Genomic DNA, 12,425 nt, shown 5'->3' with positions numbered 1-12,425 from the left:
AAAAGCAGCCACAGCTTTGTCAGATGTGGACACTGTTGGTATTTTAGTGCTAATGGCTTGTGTGCTGTGCACCTCATTCTCCTTGCTTCTTGTAAAAAACATTAACCTGTGCTAGCATTTTGTAGTTCATATTTTGGTCTGTGGTCTCTCATCTTCTTAGAACAAAATGCAGTGTGTACGTTTAAAGGGTGTTTATTTAAAAAGAAAAATAGCAAGAGAAGGCTACACCATTGGCAGAAACGTCTTTAAAAATTTATAACCAGTTACATACAATGTGCATGGAAGTAATACCTTGGGATCACAGTGATGGACCAGGAATCATTTGAGCTAGCCAGTGCATAAACACAAAGCACAGAAATGTGTCTGCCCATGTGATGCTAAACCTTCATCAGCTGCTCTGCTGGGGGCAGCTCTGTCTCCTCTAATCCAGCCTTCCTTCTGTTCCCTTCTGCATTTCTTTTGGGGTTTATGTCTGTGTGTAATGCAGTGTGAGAAGAACTATGGTGAAGTTATTCCCTCGCCTAAGAAAAGTCCTCCAAGCTTTTTGGCAGCTGCAGAATTAATCACACATAATAATTGCATCCGTGCATGATCATTATTATACCAGCAGCATATTAACCCCATTAAACAAATACAATACACTGATGCTGGAAAAGACAGGAGGGGAGAGAACAAGCTATCAGGATTTCTATGGGGAACAGGAGAAATTCTTCAAGTAAAGACCTGTCTGAAAACAAACATCTACCTGAGCCACAGGGAACGATGCCAACAAGTACAGAAAATGTTCCCATAGGAAAATTAGGATCTTTAAATCAGGATCCTATTTGCTCTGGAATCAGAGTGCTTAAAAGCCATTAGTGGATTTTATTTTATCAGCTTATTTTTCAGAGAAGAAAAGTTATTAACCCTGTTACATTCCTGGAGAACAAAGGCACAGGTTAATTCCTTTAATTACTTCAAAGCAGGCCAGGATGCTGAATAAAATAAATTAACTTTTAACCTGCATATCTTGCTCTGAGCAGGGAACTTGCTTGAACTCCTAAAGCTTTGTGATTCATGTTCCCATGTCATCAGTAATAGAGGAGGGCCAGGGCAAGCTGGGATGGATTCAGTCCTCCAGACATTGGATAACAGAGCAGGAGATGTGCTGGGAAGCTTCTTGCTGCTGACTGCTTGCCAGTCAGTGACAGTAAGATTGCAGAAAACCACCTCTCCTTGTGCACATTCTTGTTGCCCATCCATGAATATAGCTGGAATAAGCTTATAATAAGAACAGCTGAGGAAGCTTTGTTCTGGGTGGAAAAGATGAGGCCAGATGCAAGGAGCCCCAGGAGAATGTCTCAGTAATGAGCAGCTGGGCAGTGAGGTGGAAGAGGAAGTGGGGATGAGTGTAAGATATTGCATGGGGACACAGGTGGAATTCAAACGTGAGCAGGATGGACTCAGAGCCACTTGGGAGTGAAACATTAGGCTCATGGCAAATAGCTGCAGGAAAATGTCAACTCAAGGGTCACCAATAGTAGTGAAAAAAAGCCCCAAAGTTAAAGGTGGACAAAATGGAAAATTGGTGTTTGATTGTAAATATACATTCACTGGTGTAATGAACACCATGTACAGTTCTGTCTTCCTCTGTTCAAACAGAATATGGCAGGAGTGGAAAGATGTGGTGAGGAGTGTTGGAGACAATCAGGGAATGGGAGCAGCTTCCAGCTGAATAGACTGTGCCTCCTACATGCTACAACAAAAGGAGGTGGGGGAGGACTCACTGTGGTCTCTAAGTGTCATTGAGAAATGGAATTAACAACAGAAATTCGCTGTCTTCTCCTGATACAAAACCAAAGGATGGTAAAAGGAAGAGAGGAAGGAGCAGGTTCTGAAGAGGAGACAGCTCTTCACCTGAGCTGTCAAATTCCTCCCTACAGAATGCCATGGATGCTGTAAGCCTGCTTCAGTTCTGTGCAGCACAGGAGAAATCCACAGAGAAAGTTCCACAGAGGATTGTTAAATACAAAGCCTCTGGCTGAGGAAGTTCCTGAGTCACAAATCCCTGGAGATTTGAGAGTATTTGTAAGAGAAGCAGCACATGCCATATTTTCATGGATTTACTGCTCTGTGTGTAACTGGGTGCTGTTGGGTGGATGGGGCTGGCTGGGTACAGCTTTCCCACCACATGTGGGACCTGGGACTGAGTAGGCTTAGGAGAACAAGTGTCACACTCAAAACAAGTGAAAAAGGGACTTTCAAGGAGCAACTGTGAGATTTTTGCGGGGGATGGATATTCCATAGTAATTAAACATCCTGGGATAGTATGTGGTTATCCAGTAATGTTTCCAATAGCTTTAGGTTTCTAGAAGGTCTGTGAAAAGCCTAGTCCATGATACAGTTGCTGGGTATGGAAATCAAGATCTTTCTGAATCAAAGGACAAAGTGGATGGATGGTGATGCTCTCCCACTCCCATGGCTGTGAACAAGAAAATTTGTCCACTCCCAAAACGGGTAGAAGAAAAAAGCCATTTCTACCAGAGTGGTACCATCCTAATTCCAAATTTCAGCTGGAGCTGGATGTTTAGTGGCAATCTGCAGTGGCACTGCCGAGCTGCAGGAGATCTGATCACAGGCTGTGTAATCCAGCCATGCCCACGGGCACTGCTGCTGCAGGTGACAAAAGCCGGGCTTAAGTATCCTTACATCCTGCTGCTCCCGTTGCTGGGCAGGTGTGTATCCTTCCTGATCTGCTCAGCTGTGCATCCCTGCTTTCCCTGGTAAAGCCCCAACCGCCTCTCTGAGGCAGCAGCAATGCACTAATGTGGGAAGGAGTAGAAATGCCCTTTTTAGAGGAGAGTCAGGCTGTACATCCCGAGAGGCGCCTGTGCTCTGCTGTGGCTGTGTCAGTCCGGGCTGGAGCTGCACCTCCCCAGGGCTGGCAGTGCAGGCAGGTGGTGAACCAGCTCTGCAGCTGACACGTGTCCCAGGAGAGGGCAGGTGCTGTGGAATGGCGTGGACATGGGGTGTTGAGGCAGCAGAGGAGGATCACTGAGCTCCTAGGTGCTCCAGGAGGAGCTTCCCTTCCTGAGAGACCTGTGCAGTCTCTTCCAGGGAGCCCTCATCTCCTGCCCCTCTTGCATGTCACTGATGCCAGCAATTCCTCTCCCTGGAACAGTGCTTCCAGGGACCAGGGCATTCTTTTCTGCTGCATTTTAAATTAAAGGCACTGCTGGTCTGTTCTCTGATGACTCACATGTTGTGAAGGTTGCCAGCTCCCAGCCTCTCCCTTGTGAGAGAGCTGCCAGCCCCGGGAGAGGGAACCTGAGAAGAGGCTTGGTGGAATAGGGAAAGGAAAGTTGGCTTCTCAGCAATGTAGTAGGCAGCTCCTAGCTCTTGTATGATTTATACAGTAGGCCATAAACTGCCTTAATCCAGACTTTCATGACATGGGGTTGGGATCAAAAGCTCGGGTCTAATCCTCCACCCTGCTATTTTACTGATCCAGCTGCAGTGAGCCCAGCTCAGAGTGTGAATGTTGAGAGTTCTGCCCCACTGCTGGTTGAAAGGGGAGGCAAAGGCATCACTAATGGTCTTGTGGGCCTCAGACTGAGAGCTCACATGGAGCTGCCTGTACAGAGCAGCACAGAGTGGGGCTCTGGGGCTGCTCTGCCACGCGGCGCTGCCGTTCATTATGTAGGCTGGGAGCGTGGGCTTGCCAGCTGGGGGAAATTAAGCTCCAGGCCCAAGGCTTTCTTCTGCTGTGGCTGTTATTAGTCTGGATTGCAGCATGCTGACATGGTTATCCTGCTTTTGGAAATGAGCTGGCTCGCCTGGAGCGCGGGTGGGAAAGTCCGTGCGGCGCTGTGCGGTGCCCTGCAGTCCTCAGACGTGAGGGGTCAGGAGTCTTTGGTTGTTTACTTCCTTTCTAAATATAAATTCAAGCAGGGGGGTTGGATGCTTTTGTACTTGCAGTGCTGTTGCTCACGGGTCGGCTTTACTAATAATGGTGGTGCTTAGTGTAAGTGAAAGCAGAACGCTCTCGCTATGGTCCCTGCTCCAAAAACAGGAATGCATAAATTACAGCTGATTATTCCCCTGAGTTGTCATTATCAGTTAGTTCCCTCAGAAGAATCATGACAGAAATGGGTCATTAGAAGAATCCTGGAAAAACTGATTGTCTTTGCAGATGAGCTCTCCAGAGGTGTTTGATGGTTGATGGAGACAGAGGAGAGGTTTGCCCAACCCTCTGGAGTAAGAAGATGCAGCACTAGCCCAAAATGTGTCTGGTGTATTACACCATTCCTTGATTTAGTGCTTTTCAGTCTGGTATTAAATGCTGAGATGTTGGTATTTTATGTATACGTGGACATTGTGCCATCCACTCATACCAGAGAGGTAAGATGAGTTCAGAGTAAAAATGCTCTGAATGCAGCGAGAACTTCTCTTCCAAAACCTGCGTGGAAAGGAGAGCCTGGTAGATGCCGTGCTAAAATTGGTCTTGGCAAAATTAGACTTTGTTCTTGATTCTTCACAGACTTCTGTGTAACCGTGGGCAAGCTGCAGTCTCAGACACTCCCAGATATTTAGAGGTCTCACTCTTCCTCACTTAGTGAGACGGGTGCCTAAGCAGAAGGTGAGCACTTGGGCATTTTAAAGAGTGTCAGCCCTAATCTCTTTTCCTTTTGTGCTTGATGGAGGTGGCACAAAAGTAAACACTCTGAAGAGCACGGAGTGCTGAGACACCCGGTAATGAGGCCATTACTGAACCTGAGCATGTAATTAGGTGGAAAATGTTTGCCTTCATAATGAAGAGATGCTCTTACACATACATTCCTCAGTAAATCGTCAAGTTCATCCTTGCTGTAGCTACACTAATTTCACTGTGTAACTGGGGATGGATTTTCTTTGGCAAAGTCAACAGGAGGGGAGAGCTTTCCATCCCAGAGGACCAGAGTGGATCACAAGAAAAGCTGTGTTTTCTGATGAGATACCCAAAAAGAAGCTGCAAAGAGCACAATGAAGGAGGGGAAAACTACAATCTTAAAATTTAGTTAGTGAAGCAGAATAACAGCTCAGCCTCATATGTACCAACTCTGCAAAGCAGATTTCAGATGCTAAATATATGATCCACACCTACTCTTTTATTTCTGTTCAGGCAAGCTTGATTCGTTTGGCTGGTAAAATACACCCAGTGGAATAAACTTGAGGAGAATTTGCAGCCTGATTTAGTTGTGACTTGCACTGGCTTTGTGCCTGTGTTTTCTTGGGGGTGAATAGGGCTCCTGGTATTAGCTCTGCCTTGAGTAGAGTCTCCTTCCAGCCTGATCCAGAGGATACATGCAGAATCCCCATCCACCTTGGTACTGAACAGACGGGGTCTTGGTGTAGAATTAGGTAGAAATGTGACATATATTAAAGAAAAAGCCAACTTTTCTGACTTTAACTCATTGGTGGTGTGCTGGTTATTTTTCCTCAAAGCCAGCTGTGTTATCCCTCTCTTGCAGAAGTTGAGGCCTCAGTCAAGGATGTGACATCCTGGAGGTTATGACTGTAAGACTCTCATCCATTCATTGCCTGCAAAATTAACTGGGACATGCTGAAACAGTATCCCACGAGGTGCTTTAGCTGTGGCACTTGCTTTAGTGTTAACACCTAAATCATCTGTACTGGTATCACTGTCTGTGAGATCTGTGCTGAATTATGGCATCTGCTTTTTGGATTATGAATTGGTTGACTCCTTTGGGCACTGTTCAGATGGATGTGCCTGCAGTTAGGTGTGATGAATCCCACCTGAGCTGCCAGAACTGGTGAAAGTCAGAAGGAAGTATGACAGCAAGGCATACTAAAAGTAAAATCTAGACCTCAGTGCTTTCCCTGTCTTCTTAGAAAAAGAGATGCAGGCATGTGTGGGACACCTTTCCCTAAAATAGCATAGGAAGGTAATGCTGGGTTGGTTGTCAAAAGAAAGAAAAATTTTGAAGTTCAAACAGAGAATGTACTTCTCTGTTTGAGAAGTTCAATTATACTAATTACCTACTTGTTTGTATTTAAAAATCAGCCTGGTGGAGTTCTTCCAAAATTTTGAAATCCCCTTTTCAGAAAAAAAACCCAAAAAAACCCCAATGAATACATTTTAAAAAATCCAGAAAGCCCCTACTTATCTTTATTTTCAGGGAGTTGCCTGCAGTCTAGACCAGCAGCCAGGACTTACACATGAGGAATGCTTCAGTGCACATTGTTGTTTATCAGTGCCAAGTACAGTGACATCCCTACAAACACTGTAGGAGTTGTGTCTGCTTTCACATTGAGTCAAGCTGGAACAGAGGGTCCTCTCTTGGGCTTTGTGTTCCTGATGAGCCTGAAGTTGTTACAGATTTCAGTCCCTCAACACTGAATATTACAGTGGAAATTAGTGGAAATTACACCTTTCAGTAAAGTGGGTTTTTTTCCTTCCCAGACACAATCAGGAAATTGAATCAGAGCTTTCCCTTTCTGTGTGACTAGTTGGTCTTTGCTGGCAAGATCCTCTCCATCCCCAGCGTTGTGCTGGGAGCCAAGCTGGCACCCCCAGCTAATGACTGGGCTGAACTTTCCCCGCAGTAACTCGATAGCTGTACAGCTGTGCAGGCTCACAATTTGCTCCTTGATTGTCAGCCTCCTGACAGCTTTTTCAGGGGAACAGTTTGAGAGGAGCGGGAAGCCCTGCTTTGGAGACGTGGAAGTGTTTTCACACCTGAAGTGCAATTTCACACCTTGTGTTGCTCAGTAGATAAGTGCGTAAAATAGCACATCAAACGGGAACAGGAGAGGGTAGAAATGCTGCAGACAAGAGATGGAGGCTTGTTATTTATTTCCTATCTTCAGCACACTCTGAAATAATACTCACTTGCAGGCACAGATTATGAAGAGGTTAGCAGAGGACTTGTCTAGCCAAGCAATCTGTCACTGTCATGTGCAGATGGAGGTGAAAACTTACACTGAGCTGGGTCTGTGGAGCACTGGGAGCTCTGACACCACAGTATTAGCAACCATGTAAGAGAGGAGAACTGATTAATACAGGAGGCAGTAGGAATTTAAAGAGTAGATTTACAGCAGCACTAAATTGGACCATCCCTTCCTTGCGTTTGCTAAGCATGTTTTGCTTCTTGTATGGGCTTAAATTGTAAATAAATTTGACTCACCAAAAAAGTAATATGAGAATTTGGAAAAAATATGAAACTATTATGGGAGACCAAATCATTTCACTGTTTATGTGGGGTTTTTTCCCCTCCTTTTCAAGGCCCTTATTTTTTGGTATCTTAAACAATAAATCACAGAGAGTGGTGGAGAAGCAAGGGCAACTGAGGGAAGCCTGGGTAAGGCAGCCCCAATGAAGCTTGATTGTGAGGGAGAGGAAGGGAAGGTGGAGACACCATTTGAAGTGTAGAATCCATAGAGATGGTCATGGTTTTGTTTACACAGTTTTGCTAGCACTGGGTACCTGATATCCTGTTCTTTCCAAGAGGGTGGTGTAGGTACTCAGTTTGTGGTGGTTGGGAGTGGAACTGTGGCAGAGCCTCATCCCCAGTGGGCACAGCTGTGAAAAGCAGGTGAGCAGCACTGACAGCAATGAGCCATGGAGTGCCCAGGTGTGCTGAACAACCACCAAAGGGAACAGAGGGCACAATGGCGCAATGCATGAACAGGAGGGGGATAAAAGGTTGGGTTAAAGAAAAGAAAGAGCAGACCCTTGCAGCCTTCTGAAGTGACATGATGTTATTCTGTATGGGCAGATGTTTGAAGCCTTCTGATGTGGTTTGGTGTTATTCTGTTTGGGGGAATGTTTAAAACCTTCTCAAATTGTATGGTGATACTCTGTGCATGGTGGCTGTCTCAACTGTGATATATACTGGAGCAGAGTGAGGCTGAAACATGCATCAGTTTTCTTTTCTCCTCAGCTGAATATGAGAAAATCACAGAGGTGCTTTCATCTTCTGCTTCTCATCCCATGGATTTTACCATGAGCGCCATCCAGCCCCCATCTGCTGTTCACTGCAGATTAAACTACTCTACTTGGATGGTTTTTGGGGGTGTTTTTTGACTGCCTGGGTCTTTCATTCACCCTCTCACCTGCCCCAAACATGCCATTTCCTCTTTTTTTCTGTCTTAGACACCTATGGAAAGCTCTGCCTGCGCAACTCGGTGGGTCAGGAGATGTCTCGCTGCAAGACCTCGATTCGCCGGGCACAGCCCAACCCTGTCTACAAGGAGACTTTCATCTTCCAGGTCTGTAGGAGCCACGGGGTGTAGGACAGTCAGGACAGACCAAGATGAGAGATCTCTGAAACAAGGTCATGGCATTCATGGTTTATTGCAAAGGGCCTGCGTGCCCTTTGCTCAGAGCAGGCCCAAGAGAAGTAAAGAGAGTGGTTGTCTCAGTTTGGAAAGACAGGAGTCTGCTGAGGAAGGCAGGAGCTTCCCCTGAAATGGAGAATGTAAACCCTCCCCACCCCTCCAAATTGCTGTAAATTTTAAATTAAGGGGCTCTCAGGCAAAAATATGGGAGCAGGAATAACAGTTCTTTAATAGGGAAGAAAAATAAAAGGATAAAATAAAACAATGCAGTCTACTAGAACAACACTGACAGAGTGAGAACACAACCTGACACCCTGTGGGTCAGGGTGTTGGCAGCAGTCCCATTGGAATTGTGGCTGCAGCCCTCCTGCAGTGTCAGGGGTGGTTCTGCTGGAGCAGGGGTCCTGTAGAAAAGGGTGTAGTCATCCTCTGAAGATCCAGTGGAAGAGGCAGCTGCTGTTCCTCTGGGAAATCCAGTGGAGAAGCTGCGCTGGGGTTCCAGAATCTCCAGATTATATCCAGGTAGGAATGCTTGGCTCCTCCCTCTGGGCTCACATGTCCCAGTGGGATGCTGTAGTTCTTATCAGCCATGCAGTGACATTCAATGGCTGTTATCAGCAGATGTCCCCTCCCGAGGGAGGAGTGATTCTGATCACTCACAGAGATAAGGCAAACTGCCCAATGACAAAAGACAGCTGCCATACAGATAGTGATAGAATACATCTTGCCTTGCAATCTGGAACAGTGGTACAGAGAGAGAAGGCAAGAGTGTGGTAAAGAGGATGAGAGAGTAAGAGGATCAGAGAGTGAGGTTCCCGTTACAATACAATAATTCTTCTGTCTTGAATATTCTAATTGTCACTAACCAACCTAGTACAATATACAAATCCTATAGCATTTACATACAGCCTATAGGAATCATTACATTACCATACTGTGTTGCATTTTAAACCTTAAAAACTTCTCCTTGGACCCCTTTTGCTGAGCAAGTAGGGTCTGCTCTGACCCTTGGACCTGTCTGCAAGCAGAGGGTATTGTTCCATCAAAAGGGGGTCACCTTCAGTCCGGCCACACCATTGTTTTCCAGTTGTTCAGTAACTAAGGTATCTCAAAGCTTGCTTTCATTTCAATCTCACTTATAGTTCCCATATTCTCAAAATTCTTTCCAGTCATATTTATAAAGCTTTCCTGTTTCATCTTCCCCACCACAGGTCGCCCTCTTCCAGCTCTCTGAGGTCACCCTGCTGATCTCCATCTACAGCAGGCGCGGCCTGAAGCGCAAGGAGATGCTGGGCTGGATCTCCCTGGGCCACAGCAGCAGCGGGGAGGAGGAGCAGAGCCACTGGCAGGAGATGAGGGAGGCACCGGGGACACAGGTCTGCAGGTGGCACACGCTGCTGGAGTCCTAGTGGGCACCAGGGCAGCCTGCAGGTGCTGGCACAAAGGGCTGTCTCTCCTTGCTCTCTGCCAGCAGAATCCAGCTCTGGCAGGGCACACAGCTTTAACCTGCCCCCTCAGTGGCAGCAGCTGTGGGTATCAAACGTGGCAAGGCCTGGGAAGCAAGTTTAGTTCTTGCCTTACCAGCCTGCCCTGCATTTTCTACATCCGTATAACCCTAGTAAGAAGCAGTGGGAATACTTGGAAAATCCTTTCCTTGGACATTGTCTTGCTCATTTTTCTATAGGCTTAATCACCACAGACTGATTCTGATGTGATGCTGTTTTCTTCTGGGGTAAACTCTCACTTCCCCCTTTTCCCTTATTTGTATTAATGAAGTTTGCAAATATTCTTGCCACGCAGATAGCTCACAGAAAAGCTAACCTGCATGCAGAGCACATCCTCTCCCTTTTATTATCGTGTTTCTAAGTCCTAGAAAAAAGCATTTGATACCACTGTAGACTGGATGATATATTTTTCAGGCAGCATGAGAAAGCACTCTTGAATTCTCTGTCAACTTTTAAGTGCCTAGACATTCTTACTGTTCTTCTGTACTAAAAATTGATATAAGGACTAAATACTACTGGTATTTTTAATTAGGCACCCTGTGGACCTGTTAGCCTGCATTGACATAGGTTTGCACAAGAGATAACAAGCATCAGTTTTATATTGCATTATACAATGCATGTTTAGATGTTTACTTGAAGTTATGGCTTCTGTCATCACAAATACCAAAAAAAAAAAAGAACAGAACAAACTGCACAGCCACCTTTGTGCCTGAATCACTCATTTCTGCATTGTTTTGCCCATGTGTCAGTATGATTTTTAGAAGTGAGATTTGTTCAGAAAAGCATTCCTGTGAGCATTACTGGAGAGGGCTTCAGGCCTGTGGTTTTTCTGTCCATTACAGGAGAGGGCTTCAGGCCTGTGCTTTTTCTGTGATTCAGCAAAGCACTACTCAGTTTGCTGAGGGTTCTTCAAATCTCCTGTAATATCTCCTTGGGATATGGAAGGGGACTGGTTTTGGCATGCTGAGCAGTAGAGGATGCCAGACCATGGCTCCTAACCTGGGGAAGGAGCTCTCTTGCAGGCCAGGAGCAGGATCCAGAGGGGCTGCTGGCTCTGCTGAAAAGAATTGTACTTCCTGCCTCCAACTGAGAGCAATGCAAGGAGCAGCCTTGCTGGATGAGGTGATGACACTGTCACGTGGTTACTTTTCAGACTGCGCTGTCCTTTTCCATTTTAATCTCTTTTCCTGTCTCTGGGAGCTGAAGTCATGGAGATGATGGATGGAGGATGTGTCTCAGTCTGCTGCTTGGCTAAGTGGTTGTTGTTGCAGTGCTGTGTGTGACACAAAGGAGAGTGTTCCTCCTCAGTGGAATGTAGGCAGTGAGGTGCTGAGATCTCCAAATGCTATCAGCTGCCCAATCTCCCATTCCCCACACTCTCTAGGAGAGGACTGTCTTTTTTCCATACCTGCTGATGACAGCAAGACACAGGAAATATTTTGCTGAAGAGGTTTGTCTGTACTGAGTCACTTCATGGTTTGTTTTTGCCATTTACAGAGACCTGGCACCAAATTTTGCCTCCCCCTGCACCATAGCCACTTCCTTTGCTTCAATGGTGCTGTGCAAATCTAACTAATGCAAATTTTGGCACTGGCTGTTTGACCAAAATTGGTCCTTGGTGCTGGTTTTTGTCACATCCAGGCTAAACAGGCCCTGAGGGCACTCACAGGTTATCACTTGGTGTCACAGAGGCTCTGTCTGGCCAAGGAGGCAGACAGAATAATCTGCACAGAAAAGCACTTCTGCTACAGGTGATACAAGTTATTCTACAGACCACACTCTTGTATCTTCTTATCACCTGTCTGAGCATCATTTTTCCAGGGAGACTGGTGGGTATCCTATGCAGGAGGGTTTTCCTCCACTGTCTAGATAAGCTGGCATGTCTGCTTTGCACTACTGGGGCTTTGAAACATCAAACAGGGTTTAACCCAAATGCAGCTCATCCAACAAATGTGTTCTTGACTGCACTGCCAAAGCTGCTGTATTATCAATGCAAGAAAAGTGAACATCTGAGTGATAATCAGCAGGGGAAAAATAAAAAAGTAGAGGAAACAGCCCAATTCAAAAGGTGCATTTGCTGATTCTAGTTGTTTTCCAATCTCTCAATCTTTTTTGTCCTGAACTGCATAAAATGTATATGCAAGTGTTTATAATTTGTTTTTATTACCTGGAATGTGTGGGTGTAATAAACTTACTGAGATTTTCTTCAGAACTTCTTGAACCTGCAAAGCCTTGCCTATGCTTCATGATTAGCTAAGGAAAAACTGTAAGTTCATAATACATTTCAGCAGTGAACTGGAGATAACCCAGATTTATAACAGCATGATTAAAAAAAAAAAAAAACTAATGAAAAAGATAATTTAAAAAAACAATGAAGTACAGTGGGTTTGGACTTCCATGCTGTTTTCACATTAAGATCTTTTCTGAAGATATGGCATTAAGGGAATTGAATTTTAATATATAATTTCATTGTGGAGTTTTTCGAGTCAGACAAAAGCAAGTGAAAATGGCTTACTTAGAGTAAGTCCATAGCTAAGCATGTGTTAAAACTTTGCTGTCCAAGGGAAGCAGGTTGCTGCATCCTTGCTGCCACATTTTACC

General features: G+C 45.4%; 1 protein-coding gene across 1 annotated transcript in view; it reads left to right on the top strand.

Moving 5' to 3' along the window:
• SYT16 (synaptotagmin 16) overlaps positions 1-10,557 on the top strand; it is a 100,253-nt gene extending 89,696 nt beyond the window's left edge. The window contains exons 8-9 of the mRNA XM_005417945.2: positions 8,135-8,250; positions 9,531-10,557. Of these exons, the coding sequence (XP_005418002.1) occupies positions 8,135-8,250; positions 9,531-9,728 (314 nt within the window). The 3' untranslated portion in view covers positions 9,729-10,557. The remainder of the gene's footprint in view (positions 1-8,134; positions 8,251-9,530) is intronic.
• The last annotated feature ends 1,868 nt before the right edge of the window (positions 10,558-12,425 follow it).

Source organism: Geospiza fortis, unplaced genomic scaffold, assembly GCF_000277835.1.
Source record: "Geospiza fortis unplaced genomic scaffold, GeoFor_1.0 scaffold23, whole genome shotgun sequence".
NCBI lineage: Eukaryota > Metazoa > Chordata > Aves > Passeriformes > Thraupidae > Geospiza > Geospiza fortis.
This window is presented reverse-complemented; position numbering and strand designations above follow the sequence as displayed.